We start from the raw sequence: 16,423 nt of genomic DNA, 5'->3' as shown, positions 1-16,423 counted from the left end.
ATAATATAATCATTAATTATTCATCATTATTGTTGAATTTTGCAGCAAAAGTTGACAACATTATCGTTTAAAATACAGCCTCACTTCCCAGGGTTAGTGCGCGTCTTATATATAACAGACGCTTCAAGACTAAAAAAAAAAATGTCTTCGAAAAAAAGAGAATTAAAACTTGTTTGGAGTTGAGGAATTAATAATAGCACTCTGTAAAAACTCACCTCAATACGCAAAACGTAGAAAGCAATTTTTACTTGCAATAAATTAATTAATAAAACAATTCATGATTAATTAGTTTGAACTCAGATATGGGGGACCGTATAGAAGTAACTCACGACACCACGGGGGACCGCGTCAAAAACCGTATAAATTGAGTTCGGCAAAAATTTCAGTAGTTTTTAAATAATGTTAAACTAAAAGACGGCCGAGATAAACAATAACAAACCCCCCGTACAGACAGACTAGAGCTTCATTTCAACTTTACAACACAGGGGGCGCTTTCTTTAATAGCACACCCCCTTTCAACCGAGTGCACTAATATACCACCCCCTCTTAATAGGGGGCGCCAGTATAGACTCCTCTCAACAGGGGGTGCTAGTATACATCCTCCTTTATTAGGGGACACTAGAGTATACGCCCCCTCTCAATAGGGGGCACTAGTATACACCCCTCTCAATAGGGGGCACCAGTATACACTCCTCTCAATAGGGGGCACTAGTATACACCCCTCTAGACACTTCTGCATACCGAACAACTTTTTTACAATAGATCATCAACAAGTTTCCTTAGCAACCATTTCTATACATAGCAACTATACATATCCATGACAACTACAGAAATGTGGTTAACACAACTTCACGTACACTACGAGAGTCTCTACGAGATTGAAACACCTGAGAATTGAGAACTTTTCGCCGATACATGTGTTACAGCAAACTGTTACAATCGCTCTCAGGATTCGAAAAATCATTTCCGCAATCTGTTTCCATAACAACGCGACGAAAATCGCTCAAGATTCGAAAGGACCGTCTTTAGTGGCCGTTTCTATGTCGACTCGACAAATCGGACATCGTTTATTAGTCGTCAGCCATTGGTCAACGCATTCTATATGAAACAGATGCATGCAGGGAAGACGCCTGAAACGATAGAGAATGAAACATGAACTGGTAAGCGAGGATCGGCTAGTGGCGCCCTCTTTCGGCGATCGGAGGATCCGCGTACATACCTCACATCTTCATCATCGGTAAATTCTGATAAACAAATCGTACATTTCTCCTCCTCGTCGTCCTCCTCCTCCGTCTGCTCCTCACCCGTCTGTTCGTTAGTATCGCCCTCTGGTGGTAGAGTTTGACATCGTTTAATACGTTTATATTTATGCGGGAAGGTGTTACGTTCGATTGTCGTCTGATTGGCTCCGCGATTCACGTTACCCAATCTCTCCTCTAAACTAATCAGCTCCTGAAATAATACAAAAACACATTAACCATCTCTAACCTGACACCCCTCCGCTGCAACTCATAATGAACTCTTCTTACGGTGACGAGAAAGAAGAAATCGTGTAAACCGACGTGTCTGTTGTTGTCGCCGTGACGACTGGCGGTATTATTCCCGTTTTGAGAGATCATTAGATTACTGGAACTGCCGATTATAATAAAACCGATCTGCGGACCCGCTGTATCAGACATCACTCGATATTATCAATTATAACTATCGATATATCGTTGATAATTCCTCGATATCGGGGAAGAATGTGAGAGTGAGACGTGAATCGACAGACGACTCATAGTTCTATAAACATCTGATCGAACACGAGATCACATATAATAAAACTGTATCTATAACATTTTTGAAACCTGGCACCGAGCGACACAATCTGTTATTGACAGTTTATCACAGTGTGACGCATCTTAAAATCATATTCGACATCGCGTGAAATCAACACTGATCGACATTGTAATAAAAATACAAACAGTTATTTATCTGAAGATTTAACAACACCGAAATCTCACGTGTTTTAGAACCATAAACAGACTGATATTTTTATAACTAGAATTGCATAAGAAACTCATACAGTGAGTCATAGAACAGCAGCTTGTACAACATTACAGTACATGTACAGCACTATACACAGGCTGCATGTGACATACTGTACATAACTCATGTTAAACTGAACCCTACAAACATAGTTCAGGGTCCATCACAGCAAGCCCTCAAAACTCTCCCCCTCACAGCAAGCCCTCAAAACTCTCCCCCTCACAGCAAGCCCTCAAAACTCTCCCCCTCACAGCAACCCCTCAAAACTATCCCCTCACAGCAACCCTTTAAAACTATCCCCCTCACAGCAACCCCTCAAAACTCTCCCCTTCGCAGCAACCCCTCAAAACTCTCCCCCTCGCAGCAACCCCTCAAAACTCTCCCCCTCACAGCAACCCCTCAAAACTCTCCCCCTCTCAGCAACCCCTCAAAACTCGACCAGCTCTCCAGCACTAACACAACAAACAAGATTCAATGAACTCTCTCTCCCCGAGTTGAACTGATGCGCCACCTATAACTATACTCACCTCATAAGTAGGTCGATGGTGCATCATCATTCTACCCATCCTTACTTGCATGTTACGCGGTAAATTAGCCATTATTGGTATCCCGGGAAACGGTGGAAACTCGGGGATCGGAGGCTGTAAATAATAAATACATCAATAATACCGAGTTATATCACTAGGGGGCGCTGCAACTGCGTCAGTTGGTAGAGGATACTTACCATTCCTGTGCCGATACTAATATGCATACCGCTCGAGATGTTGAAATGGTGCAATCTTGGCGCAGGTGGCGCCGTATGGTGGTAGTGGTGTAAATGATGGTGTAGATGTTGATGTTGAGGAGCCGGTGCTGCCATCTGCGGGGGAGGTTGTGGAACTATCGGCTCTCTGTAAGCACACATATACACACAGTTAATCAATACATCAGATACTGGTAGCCGTGGTGATCTTAATGTCAGGTACCGGTAGCTGTGGTGATTAGTCAGATGCGTTAATACTTACGACACAGTGAATGCAGCTGCTATTCCGTGTGGAGGCTGGATATGAACCGGTAACATCATTGCATCTGGATTCTGTACAGCTGCAGCTGCGGCGTATGATTCCATCATCGCCGCATCCCGTCTCGCGGCAACAGCAGCAGCAGGTGCCGGAGGAGGTTGAGGAGGAAGGAAAGGATGAGGCATAAATCTCATGGAATGATGATGAGGAATTTGGTGAGCTGCTGGAGGAGGATGATGAGGTAAATGACCTCGATGATGGATAAGAGGAGTTGTTAGCAACGGACCCGGTGATGAGGAGGCAAGAGGAGATGTAACCGATGGATGATGATGATGCTGAAGATGATGAAAATGATGAACTGGTCGTAAATTATTATCACCTAAAAATAAAATCAATAAATTCAAATATACGAACGATATGAGTAATAATGACAGTAACCACGGCGACGATACTAACCATGAGGCGGTGGTCGTCCGGGTAACGGTCGTCCCGGTAGTAATTGTTGCGGAAGATGACAAGGATCGATATCGTACATACAGTGATGAGGAGGATGGTGAGGAGGAGGTGCATTAGCTACAGCAGCAGCAGCAGCAGCCTCAGCTCCGATACACGCAGGTCCTCCGATACACGGCCTCATACGATCCTGATGAAACAAACACCGTCTCTGAGCCGCAGGTATAGGTGGCACTGCGTGAAACGTCATCGGACTCATGTTACGCGTGTGATGATAATGCGACGGTCGTTGTTGAACGGGCATCGCCATGGAAACGTGTTGTACAGCAGATGGTAAAACAGCAGCTGATTCGGTCGGTTCAGGCGCCGCAGGTTGCTCGGTTACCTGAATAGCGGGTGCGGATAGTGGCTCCGCCGCGTGGACATCTGAAACATTAATTACAGTAAGACGCAACTCTTTGACAGAACAATGAATCAGTAACCATAGAAACAACGATACACAAACGTACCATCATCGGATTCAGTTAAATCGACGACGACTGTTGCCGTGCGACTGTAACCACCGGCTCCGTACTGACCTCCATTGTTGCTACGAGATCGACTGAAAATATACATCAGTAACGTCATTAAACATTGACAGAGGGAGGAAGGGGGAGAAGGGGAGGGAGAGGAGGCGGAGGAGGGGAGTTTAGGGAGGAACAGGACAAACTTACTTGACATATCTTATATCTGACACTTCTATATCGCTATCATCTGATGATAGTATGACGTATTCTCCAGTAGGTGGCGCTGCTGCTGCCGGTTGATTACTAGAAGCCGAGGGATCATCGAGTGACATATCTAACGTAACGTAAGCGGGAGCATTCTGTAATGACGTTGCCCCTGACGATACCGATGAACAATGCATAGATTCGTTACGATTAGGGCTCGTATATAAACAATCAGCGCTGCCACCTGGTGAGTAGATATGACCGGCGGATGTGGGGGGTGTGCTGCCACCTGGTGGATATATCGGAGGTGTTAATCGCGAGTCTGGAGAACGTGGACTCAGTCCAAGAGCGTTTAACATCGCGTATTGCTGCTGTAAATCTGTTTGTTGCTCGTGATGTCCACCACCAGGGGGCGTTGTAGTCTCTAGTTTAACGGCACGAGGTCGTGCTATGATCGGATCCTGAGTAGCGTTACTATGGTTACTATGGTTATTGTTATAATTATTATCGATATCCATCGAGTTGACGGAGGTAGACGAAGCAGCTGCGGCAGCTGACGTTATAGCTGTACGGTGGCGCCCTCGTCTCGGGTTATGATAACAGGAGAATGCGGATTTGGACTGGGTAGTGTCCGGTTTACGCCATTTAGTGCCATCGGTTGTGTGATGATGAACGGTTGAATCAGTTCCCTCCGAGTCGCTACGTTCTCGTTTAAATGCTGTCGATCTATTTTTAGATTTAACGATAGTTAATCGTTCGTCGATTAAATCATCGTCTTCGTCTCCGCCGTCCTCACTGTCGCTAACGCCACCTATTGGTCTCATTAATACGCTAGCCGATGCGTTCCCGTTATCGGTCGCCGGTAGATGGCGTTGTTTACCGCGATTGCCGGCTGTTTTTTTCGCGTTATTCGACTGATCTTTCGAAGCTTTCGTCATCCATCGTTTTTTAACGACCGGATACGATTTACCGGAGATATTGTTGAACGCCGTCTCGTCGTCGTCCTCGGTTACGTCGTCGCTCTCGGAATCGCTGTTATTAATTACAATAGGTGGCGCCACGAACCGCGATCGTGAACGACCCGAACTCGTACTCGGCTCCACCCAATCATCACCGCTCAACGGTTGCCTAGTAACGGTACGGTGATTGTTGTTATATTGCATAGATAACCCAGCGCCGCCGCTCGCAGAATCGGGTTCTCCGCTTTTACCTTGACCTTGGTTCGAACGTTTAGGAGATTTGTTGTCGTTTGTATCGTCTCGGTTTAAATCCATCCAATCGATCGACGGGGGCGACACGGCTGCTGCCACCTGGTGACTGACGGGGAAACAAGTCTGCGGAGGAGGTATATACGTACTGGATGCCGGGGAAAACCCGTATTGAAACTCCGTCGACCTGCGACTCACTGCTGATTGGTCAATTATTTGAATACATGCAGGCGTATCTACGGAAACGACGTCGATATCGTCTTCGGTAACAGTAGCGGTTGCCGTGGTAGCGGTCCACAGCGCTGTAGATTCTGTTTCCACGGCACCCAGTGATTGTTGTATTATTGCTTCAGCGTGTGCGTTTAACATCGCTTCAATATCAACTAACGGTTTATCAGATCCTGTTGCCATCGGTGATACAGCAGCAGCAGCAGCAGCAGCAGCAACAGCTGTTTCTTCATCGCATCCATCCTAAAAAACAATCAACATTTAAAAAATCAGTCCGGTATCCAGATAAAAAGGATAATTCGCACCGCTCGCTGTTGAGACTTACCTTGTTAGTTTCAGTAGTCCAACCCCTCGTTACAGCCGCTGCAGACGTCGTCACTGTGGTGCCACCTAGTGGCTCACCGTCAGCCATATTGTTTTAAAATTCTGTACAAAAGAAGTAGTTTTTCATTGAGATTGTAATAAAATCGGCCGATTAAGTCGATTGAGTCGAATCAGAGAAAATAAACAACTCATTTTGAACCATTAAAACCAGCCTTAAATTCATCGATTCATTAAAAAACTGACAATAATCTGAAACAATAAAATCAGTTTTACTCAAATGTTTTCACCTTTAACTCATTGTAGTTTCAATTCCGTCAAAACAGGGTGAAAAACCAAAAAGAATCCGGTCAAAATTTCAGATGTTCAGCGGCGGCCATTTTGTTTTGTTTATCATTAGAATATCGCTAAATTCCGGATCGGACAGTAAGCGACTAAAATGCGGATAGACCGAATTGATTTTTATCTAATTTTCTCATTTATTTAAGGGACCCGACCTGAGCTGATTTTTTTTTACTTCATTTTTTTGTGTCTTTACAATAAAATAATTTTGAAAATTTTTTAAATTGAAATGCGGTGACGACTAGTCGCTGGAAACCCCAAGGTCGCCGCCCATTACGGCGCAACGAAAAATAAACAGTATGAATTAAATATGAATTAAGGCTGAAATATTGGAGGTATGCGGCTGAATTTTTCTGAGATTATTCAAACGAATCTTCATTTGTTGTTCGTCGATAAAATGTGTTTCATTTACCACGAATCGATGCGAAATACGTGTTTTAGTGTGTTTCAATCCAAATTCAATTCATTATATTGATCATGGGAACTTTACCCGTATTTTCAGCTTGAAGGATGGGTAAACCACTGGTTGTCTTGGTAACGACTGTTGCAGCAGCCCGTCAAGTCGTCAATGATATCCTGACTAAAGAACGCGAGCCTGTTATTGGTGTAGCGTGTAAACGTACTTTCTATAACGGTAAGAGTATGAGTTCCGGTATTAGCCTGTAGATGTCGCTAGTATCAATCAATAATTGAAGCCGTTTTGATTTTAAAGGTCCTCTGATGTTGTTGATGATTTCGACGTATTCGGGTAAAATCTACGAGTTTGATATAAAACAGAATCCTGAATTAATCATCGAAGGACGAATCATCCGTTTATTACAAGCAGTTGATCTGATCAAAGTATTTCACGATGTTCGCCGTGACAACCGCGCTTTATTTCAACAATACGGAATTCGCGTTCAGAATGTATTCGATACCCAGGTGCGATTATGTCAAATTTTTACAATACTTTATTAGATTATTGTTTCTCCTACTCGGCTGGGGGTCACTTTTTTAACAGCAATAAAATTTGTAATCAGTTCATTTCTATAACTGCCGGGTCTGTTATTGTTAGTTATTATAAGATTGGATAAGGTAATGGAGGCGGTCCGCTGGGTCGACTTTTAAACTCAGCAGAAATGAGAGAAACAAGTTATCAATTGTTTTAGCTGTTTTGTTAGAAGTTTACATGAATTGTATGTTTTATATTTTAGAATATTTACATTAACTGCTGCGCCTGTGTTTTATACTTTAGATTGCTTACGCTGTGTTAATGAAAGACGCGAGCCTCTCTCCCAGATTCATCTCCGTTTATAACTTATATATGAAATATTGTCGCCATGGTAACGATAGTGACGTTATCGAAAAACATTTATTGGTAACAATATAAAAATCTATCATAGAAAACATGTTTGAATTGATTGGTATCTAATTGTTGCAATCTCCATGGTTACAGGATGAGCCGAACGATACGGAGTTGTTCTGGGCGCGTCGACCGTTAAATGCTACCATGGTTACGCATTCAGCTATTTCGGCCGCTGCTCTCGTACCAGGAATTTACGAAGCGATGAAACGGTAAAATTATATCATGATATTTCAGATAAATTGTTTTGATATATCGTTAATGATTTGATATATCGTTAATGATTTGATATATCGATGTAATTGTTTTTAGTGAATTGAGACCGGAATCTGTGGAAGTGTTTGAAATATTGTGTAATGAAGTGTTACGATTGAAACCGAGCGTCTGTCGTCCAACCTCGGAGAAACCTCCAACAACGCAATCATTCCGTCCTCCTATAACTAAATTCACCAGACAACAGGTGGCGCTGTTGAAGAAAACAGCGACCAATAGTAACACCGATTATATTTAAAAGTCGTTTTTGCTTTTAAGAGAATTTTCAGCAAATTTTTTATTGCAATTTTTAGTGTGTTTTTGTTTAATTTTGGTGTGTAAATAATTATAATTATATAGATATATTTAATTGATTGTTGTTTAGACATTTTTCATTAACTTTTTGCATTTAACGCAGAATCGAGTTGTTTTTCTTTCTTGTGATGAAGTTTTTGAAATAAAAAAGTTTTTCTAAACTATTTTGTTGTTTATTTATTGATTTGAAATAGTGTGTATATCTGAACAGATCGTGAACAGACTATAAACACATCCCAGACATATTGGGCGGATCACTGAGAGACGTAGTAATACAACATGGAGCTACTTTAACCAGGGTCTGGGTTCAGATCCGGAAAATCGTCGAAATATGAGTAAAATGTGAAAATTTTTAGGATTTGATGGTCGAAACTCGAAATATCTGAGAATAAAGTTTTAAAAATCATATTTTCGCAACGTTATTGCGCATCAACTGAATGTTATTTTTACTCAGGAAGATGCGCACGGATATGAAGATGGACGTTGTTCGGTCGTGAATTTTCATGGACGAAATTGTGATGTATTTTGACAACATTTCAGGCCGGATTAAACCACTTGGCGTCGGGATTATTGCTTAATCCGTGGATTAGGATTATAGTTAACACATCGTAGATATCGGTGATCATCTAAGAATGTCGATGTTACCGTTCACTCCGCCGATTGTTAAACGGTTATTGGGTTGGAAAAAAGGTGACCTCGATAAAGATGAGAAATGGACGGAAAAAGCTGTGAAAAGTTTAGTGAAAAAACTGCGTAAATCTGGAGGATTGGATGAACTGGAGAAAGCTATAACTACTCAAAGTTCTAACACTAAATGTATTACTATACCCAGGTAAACCTTTAACTGTATATATTCCACCAGTAGGGGGCGACACGTAAGCATGGTTAGGTCGGTGTACCCCCTCCATTCTGTTGGGTCTCCATCTATCTATATTAAAACTACTGTAGTCTCTAGTCTATTAAACACCCCCCTCCCCTTAAGTTCAGAGCACTGTGAGTTGCTCCGGTCTCAGAGAGTTATAAGCGGATCAAGTCTCAGTGAGTGGGTGGCTCCGATCTCTAACGAGTAGCATCCATCTCCGTGACTGTGGTCGCTGCGAGTGGGTGGCTCCAGTCACTGCGAGTGGGTGGCTCCGGTCACCGACTATTCTATCCCCTCTGTCTATTCTAATAAACAGTGTGTGAGATTTAACCATCTAAACAAACTAAACTGAACCCCCCGACTTTCATCAACAGCTGCAGCAACGCCCCCTATATATATATATCTATATCTATTAGATAATAATCTCAATGAGAGAATGATGAGAATGACGAGGAGAGAAGGAGATGACTAACGAGGAGAACTGTTGTTTCTGATTCTCTTTTCGTTTTTTTAGACCGTTCCCACATACAACAGAAAGTGGAAGAGGCCCCATGCAGTTTGTGTAAGTTTCAATTCAACCCGTTCTCATCAGCTGCAGGTACCACCATTGTGATTTATCTGGGGCTCTTCTGACGTCGTTGTCATAGCTGCAATTGTTGCAATCAACAACAATTATTGATTGATTATAAGTTATTCAGTCAATTGAGTAAAAAAAAATGCAATTTTGATTTTTAGTTTCGACAAAATTGAAAGAAATTTTCACTCGCCGCAATCTCCTCAATTAATTAATTATACTAATTATAATTAATAAACTATGATAATAATCTAATTAAACGTCCCTGTGTGCGCTAGAGACACCTGGTGGCTGTAATCCATAACTATTCCCTACCCCGGTTTCGGTTCTGATAAGTAAAACGCTCTGAATTCCACCGGCGAATCAAATTGGTGCGGCCTCAATTTTATTTTACTTTTCTATATAACAGTTTTCCTCGGTTGTCATTAACTACCGGTATTTAAGGCCAAACCTATTGTTTATAAAGTTTCGGTGCTGGTCTCTCGTTGGTTCGGTCTTATTTATACTTATCGCTTGTTCATTTTAATCATCAATTTCAAACACATACGAGATAAAACTAGAAAAATCTCGAAATTCATTTCAATTCTCACGAATATCGATATTTATTTTGTATGTCTAATTGTAAAACATTGAAAGTTTTCAATTTTTATCCAAGTTGTGTTTAGACTAATGATTGAACTAACGCACACTCTCTCGACAAGGAGGTCCCGGGTTTGACACTGTTTTAATATGTTTGATTTATAGGTCACTAGACGGTCGATTGCAGGTATCGCATCGGAAAGGTCTACCGCACGTTATATATTGTCGTCTATGGCGATGGCCCGATTTACAGAATCACCACGAGTTACGCGCAATAGAAGGATGCGAATACGCCTTTCATAAAAAACTAGACGAAGTTTGCGTAAATCCGTATCATTACTCGCGAGTTGAGAATCCAGTTCTGTCTCCGGTCCTCGTTCCTCGTCAAACTGAGGATTTACCGGCTAAACTACCGCCTCTCGACGATTACGCAACTACTGTACCTGAAAATATCGATTATCCGTACACTGATCAACCTCTTATACCGGGTAAGTGTTACTGAGTTGAGAACTGAGAACTAGGGAAACTTGAACTAGGGTTTATGGTTGAGGGGAACTTGAACTAGGGTTTATGGTTGAGGGGAACTTGAACTAGGAACTAGGGGAACTTGAACTTGAACTTGTACTAGGGGAACTTGAACTAGGGTCAGGGAGAGGGGAACTTGAACTAGGGTCAGGGAGAGGGGAACTTGAACTAGGGTTAGGGAGAGGGGAACTTGAACTAGGGTCAGGGAGAGGGGAACTTGAACTAGGGTCAGGGAGAGGGGAACTTGAACTAGGGTCAGGGAGAGGGGAACTTGAACTAGGGTTAGGGAGAGGGGAACTTAAACTAGGGTCAGGGAGAGGGGAACTTGAACTAGGGTCAGGGAGAGGGGAACTTGAACTAGGGTCAGGGAGAGGGGAACTTGAACTAGGGTCAGGGAGAGGGGAACTTGAACTAGGGTTAGGGAGAGGGGAACTTGAACTAGGGTCAGGGAGAGGGGAACTTGAACTAGGGTCAGGGAGAGGGGAACTTGAACTAGGTTATATGGTTGAGGGGAGATTTATATATTTATACTAGTGTGTTACAGGGCTATGGTTACAGTCCAAGTTAGGGATATATTTGTATAGGGACTCCTATGAGTCTGTGTTATATTATTTGTTTATATTTTCAGAGACTCCTATGAGTGAAGATGGAGATACTAACGATAATTCTAATAATATGGGTAAGTCTAACGGGTCATGACCTTCACCTTCACCTTGAACTGACCCTGTCATTATTGACATCGATGTAATCAATAATTCAGACGTTACTGTTTAAACATACAAACCTCACTCTCTCTCACTGAACTAGTAAGAAATCTTAGAATGAAGTCAATATGTTTTGATTTGACTCAACTGTAACTGGTGCCATTCAAGTAACAACTGCATCGGCATGAGGTGGAGACCGGTTGGACTGGTCCACCTCCTTCAAAATTCTAAAATGCCCATTCAAAGAAATCTGGAGAGAAATTTGAATAAGACAAACAATAAATCTAAAATGGCCCTGACAAGAAAAGCCTGTGTTTGTGTGTTCTGTGGGAGGGCCCGGAGAACTGCTACTAATGTTTCATGTTGTTATATTATAGATGATCTCGGTGATCTATCCCCGAGCCCGCCGATCGACGCCCAACCAGTGACGTACACCGAACCAGCATTCTGGTGTTCCATATCGTATTATGAATTGAACCATCGAGTTGGAGAAACGTTCCACGCGTCTCAACCATCTCTAACAATAGACGGATTCACCGACCCGTCCAATCAGGAACGGTTCTGTCTCGGCTTATTGTCTCACATCAATCGAACTCCGGCTGTTGAGTTGACCAGACGCCACGTTGGTAAGATTTCATCTTTATAGATCCAGTGGGAGGTGTACATCGTCATATAGATCCAGGGGGAGTGTACATCGTCATATAGATCCAGGGGGAGGTGTACATCGTCATATAGATCCAGGGGGAGGTGTACATCGTCATATAGATCCAGGGGGAGGTGTACATCGTCATATAGATCCAGGGGAGGTGTACATCGTCATATAGATCCAGGGGGAGTGTACATCGTCATATAGATCCAGGGGAGGTGTACATCGTCATATAGATCCAGGGGGAGGTGTACATCGTCATATAGATCCAGGGGGAGGTGTACATCGTCATATACACGCTGATTACTGTGTTCATTAATTGCAGGGAAAGGTGTACGATTATACTATATCGGAGGTGAGGTATTTGCGGAATGTTTAAGCGACAGTGCTGTGTTCGTACAGAGTCCCAACTGTAACCAAAGATACGGATGGCATCCGGCAACAGTGTGTAAAATACCACCAGGTACGCATACTCCCCGGTAACACCCCCCTCCCCAGCCCCCGGTAACACCCCCTCCCCCAGCTCCCTCTGAATGGCTGATGTTGAATTTCTTGCTATATTTCAGGATGTAATCTGAAGATATTCAATAACCGTGAATTCGCTGCCCTTTTGGCTCAAAGCGTAAATCAAGGTTTTGAATCTGTTTATCAACTCACAAAGATGTGTACGATAAGAATGAGTTTTGTCAAAGGTTGGGGAGCAGAATACAGGTACGTGTGTTACTATCGAACAATCTCTCCGCACCCTCTCCTGTTACCACCAGGCGGACCAGTGTGTTCCCCGCGTGCCCGTTGTAGTTAAACTGATTGTTTAAATTGTTGTAGGAGACAGACTGTAACCATGACGCCGTGCTGGATTGAGATACATTTAAACGGACCGCTGCAATGGTTGGATAAAGTCCTCATGCAAATGGGTCGACCTCACATGCCATGTTCGAGTGTTTCGTAAAACTAGCGCCGCCTATATGTGAAACGTAGCGTTATATTTCACGGACGGACTGACGTGCGTAAATCCCGGTATTCACGCCGCATTTTCAATCGTAAATCACCGCGACGACTGATGGTTTCTATGGCGATACCGACTTGTTTAAATTTTCATTGTTGATACTATTTCGGGAACGATGCAACAAAATCTGCAGAAAAATATTATACCATTAGGAGTGAAATATCTGTACTTATATATATATATGTGCTATATAGTGTGGCTCCCTCTATGTGTAGTGAGGGGAGTATAGCTGACTGTGGCTCCCTCTAGGGAGTGTGATCTGACTCGATTGCCCGGTGAATGACACTGATTATTTCTGTAAATAAAAAACGTATCGAGATTTTACTATTTGAAAAAAAAAACCTATTACGAAATTTTTATTAATAAAAAGATTTTTATTTTAAATCAAAAATCATGTAATAATAATTCTTCTACTACGCATTTAAAACGCTTTAGATAAAAAAGAAAAATTATGATTTAGAAATTCTTGTCTTGTTTGTCGATAAATGCGAGAATTTTAACTTACAATTGAATTTTGTGGCTTTGAAATAAAATGTAAATAAATTGTAAATAGGACATGTAAATACAGCTCCATGGCGATGAGACCGTTCTTCTTCGCCCGTGCATAGTCTTCAAATATATATATAGTTATATAGCGCCACCTATTGTGTAAAATGTGAACTGTGAAACTTGCTTGTATGACGAATATTTGGAACTGAACTTGTTTTATGTTGAAAGTTAAATATTATTGTAAAAAAAAATGTTGATCATAGTGAACTAAAAATATACGTCATTTATCAGTTAATCATTTTAATGTATGGAATACAAAATAAACAGCTATTGAGTCTAGATATGTGAACAATAGAGGGCGTCTTTGTTTTTCGTTCTTTTTTTAATTCGCTTTAAAAATAAGGATGTAATGTTATAAGAAACAAAGATATTTTTCCTAGTAGTGATAAGGCAGTCTGTGTTCCCATCTTACCTAGGAAAAAAATGGCTCTTCTATGTGACGCCCGCCGTAAAATTATCAGCGGGTTGAAGCAAACTGAATAGAACAGCCAAAGTCTACTAATACGTATGATTTTTACTTTAATTGAATATTTATGCGTTGAAAAGTATTCAATATTGTACAATCGGTTGATATGTGTAGAAATTAATCCTTAAATCGTCATCAATCGGGTCAAAAAAGTTCTATTTTGTCTCAGCGGTGGTGCCCTCGACCTACGTAATAAGGCTAGCGCATGAATATAAATTCAATATGGCGGCTGAAGTCCGTCGCGTAGTCCGTTTTCCGTGTCGGATTCCGGGCTCATTTGTGGAGCGACTACCACTCCGAAAAAATGGATTTTTTTGAGAAAAAACGGTGGCGGTTTTTAAAGTGTATTTGTGAGGATTATTGACCAATGATTCATCGGTTCAGCGACTCATACGATTACTTGTAAGTTTAATTTATCTCGTTTTATTCGTATTTTACTCGTCGAATTCAACAGAAAGGTAGAAAACTCGATTTAAAATTGACAAATGTCTCCAACAAAAAAACTTGGTCATCCCGATTGATACGAGAAATGTCACGATCATTGGAAGTATCAACATCATTTGTGTCTTAAACTGAAACCGGTCTGTCAACCTGTCTATGTCTGTCGACCTGTCTGTGTCTGTCAATCTGTCTGTTTTGTATTTTATAATTGAAGTTGTGTGTGAAATGAAATTGTCTCAGGACAGGATCAGGCTATTTCAATTTGATTTCTTGAGTACTAGTCTGTGGACCTATAGGTCATAGGATTATTGAGTTTTGAACTGCCATATTATTTAAAACTGTATAAATTATTATTTGATATGATTATGTATTTAAGAGGGAAGGCAATAATGTCTGTAGATAGTGAAATAGTTAATGGGGTATTAAGGGTCTCTCTCTAGACAGTATGGGGGAGGGAGCAGAGTTTGGTGTACATGTTGATATTTACATTGAGTTCATTAGAAGTCATATTACACGCAGACTGAGCACGCACACTGTCTGTCTGCTGTTCAGTGAAGGCAATAGAAGACAGTTGCTATGGTAACCTGTAATGAGCCAGTAAGCGATTGTTCGCTGTTGCTGCCGCTGCTGCTACAGTGAGATTGAGTTCATTTGTAGGAGATTCACTCAATTATTTTTGCATTACACAATATGCAACCTCCCTCGCCCTATCTCATCTCTCCTCCCTCGCCCTATCTCATCTCTCCTCCCTCGTCCTATCTCCTCCTCCTTTCTTCCTCTATAAATGACTGCTGTTAAAAATGCTAATATCATTCCCGAGTTGCCGCGGTAATCGATTTATTCGGATTGTTACCGACCGTTAATGCACGGTCAGTTACTATGGTAATAACCGTCAATTATTGTTATAATCATGGAACGTTTTCGATCAGTAATCAATCAGTGATCAGTTGATCAGATATTGATTTATTGATTTCTCTTGCCCAGTAATCAATGAAATAGGAAACTGAACTGTTATATGTCCATGTTTAGTTTAGTTTCACTGATATTTAAATTTCACAATCTGTCAATTATTCATCTGTTATTCACCAGTAATTACCTCTTCAATCTACTTGTCTATACCTCTCCTCAACTACGTCAGTCTTACCTCACTCCTCTCTCTCATCTCACTCTCCTCCTCCCTCCCCTCTCTGCTGTTACTGACTGTACTGTATCTGTGGTATCGGTATTGTTTATAGTACTGTTCAATCAGTCAGTCTCTCACTAACACTGATACAACACTTAAACCTTGTGAGTAGATAGAAATTTACATTATTTCATACTATGAATATCTTCAATAAACAGTACCGCAGCGGGTTGGGCGCCCTGGTATATCAATATATCGATGTAGTCGGTACCAGCAACCTACCGCAGCGGGTTGGGCGCCCTGGTATATCAATATAGTGGGCACCAGTTGATATTGATGTTGTTTCATCATATTTGAATATAAACATTTATTGATTATTGTTTATTCAAACTTCAATTGTTATAGATAGTTTAATGTTGATGAGAGTGTAGGAGTGTTGGGAGGTGTAGGTGTTTGGGTATTTGTAGGAGCGTTGGGAGGTGTTTGGGTATTTGTAGGAGTGTTGGGAGGTGTTTGGGTATTGGTAGGAGTGTTGTTTAGACTATAGGACTATAGTGTGTTGATGTTTCTGTGTAAATGCTGTTCTTTTTTAGTGAATATGTTTTTGATTTAATTTTTATAGTGATTGTGTTGAATTGAGGTCTAATTATGACAGATATTCAGTAAATGTCAGTAAATTGCTCTTCGAATCAGGTTAATTGAACTAGAATTTTTCTTAGTTTCCACTTCAGCAGCTGAGACCCACATT

At 41.4% G+C, this 16,423-nt stretch overlaps 3 protein-coding genes across 4 annotated transcripts; 2 read left to right on the top strand and 1 right to left on the bottom strand.

The window, feature by feature from the left end:
• Positions 1–20: 20 nt before the first annotated feature.
• LOC141914020 (uncharacterized) lies at positions 21–6,333 on the bottom strand. Its single transcript, XM_074805264.1, has 10 exons — positions 6,240–6,333; positions 5,954–6,054; positions 4,196–5,871; positions 3,992–4,083; positions 3,486–3,908; positions 3,033–3,408; positions 2,753–2,918; positions 2,556–2,669; positions 1,220–1,452; positions 21–1,130 (listed from the first exon to the last, which is right to left on the bottom strand). The coding sequence occupies exons 2-10, from the start codon at positions 6,038–6,040 to the stop codon at positions 1,004–1,006; spliced, it is 3,294 nt and encodes a 1,097-aa protein (XP_074661365.1). The 5' UTR covers positions 6,041–6,054; positions 6,240–6,333; the 3' UTR covers positions 21–1,003.
• Positions 6,334–6,548: 215 nt separating this feature from the next.
• On the top strand, positions 6,549–8,416 carry LOC141914102 (egalitarian protein homolog). Its single transcript, XM_074805376.1, has 6 exons — positions 6,549–6,626; positions 6,794–6,925; positions 7,004–7,212; positions 7,526–7,648; positions 7,727–7,845; positions 7,946–8,416. The coding sequence occupies exons 2-6, from the start codon at positions 6,802–6,804 to the stop codon at positions 8,142–8,144; spliced, it is 774 nt and encodes a 257-aa protein (XP_074661477.1). The 5' UTR covers positions 6,549–6,626; positions 6,794–6,801; the 3' UTR covers positions 8,145–8,416.
• A 192-nt stretch (positions 8,417–8,608) lies between these two features.
• On the top strand, positions 8,609–13,929 carry LOC141914023 (mothers against decapentaplegic homolog 3-like). 2 transcript variants are annotated; one of them, XM_074805266.1, is made up of 8 exons: positions 8,612–9,032; positions 9,577–9,624; positions 10,381–10,703; positions 11,369–11,419; positions 11,822–12,070; positions 12,416–12,553; positions 12,657–12,801; positions 12,916–13,929. In XM_074805266.1, exons 1-8 carry the CDS (start codon positions 8,833–8,835, stop codon positions 13,037–13,039), a joined length of 1,278 nt encoding a protein of 425 aa, XP_074661367.1. In that variant the 5' UTR covers positions 8,612–8,832; the 3' UTR covers positions 13,040–13,929. The 2 variants fall into 2 exon arrangements, with proteins under 2 accessions (XP_074661368.1, XP_074661367.1); XM_074805267.1 differs by lacking the exon at positions 9,577–9,624 and having other exon boundaries at positions 8,609–9,032.
• Positions 13,930–16,423: the final 2,494 nt, after the last annotated feature.

The sequence above is a fragment of the Tubulanus polymorphus genome, chromosome 12 (assembly GCF_964204645.1).
Source record: "Tubulanus polymorphus chromosome 12, tnTubPoly1.2, whole genome shotgun sequence".
NCBI classification, from domain to species: domain Eukaryota; kingdom Metazoa; phylum Nemertea; class Palaeonemertea; order Tubulaniformes; family Tubulanidae; genus Tubulanus; species Tubulanus polymorphus.
The sequence above is the reverse complement of the archived record's forward strand: the minus strand, read 5'-3'. Positions and strand labels throughout refer to the sequence as shown.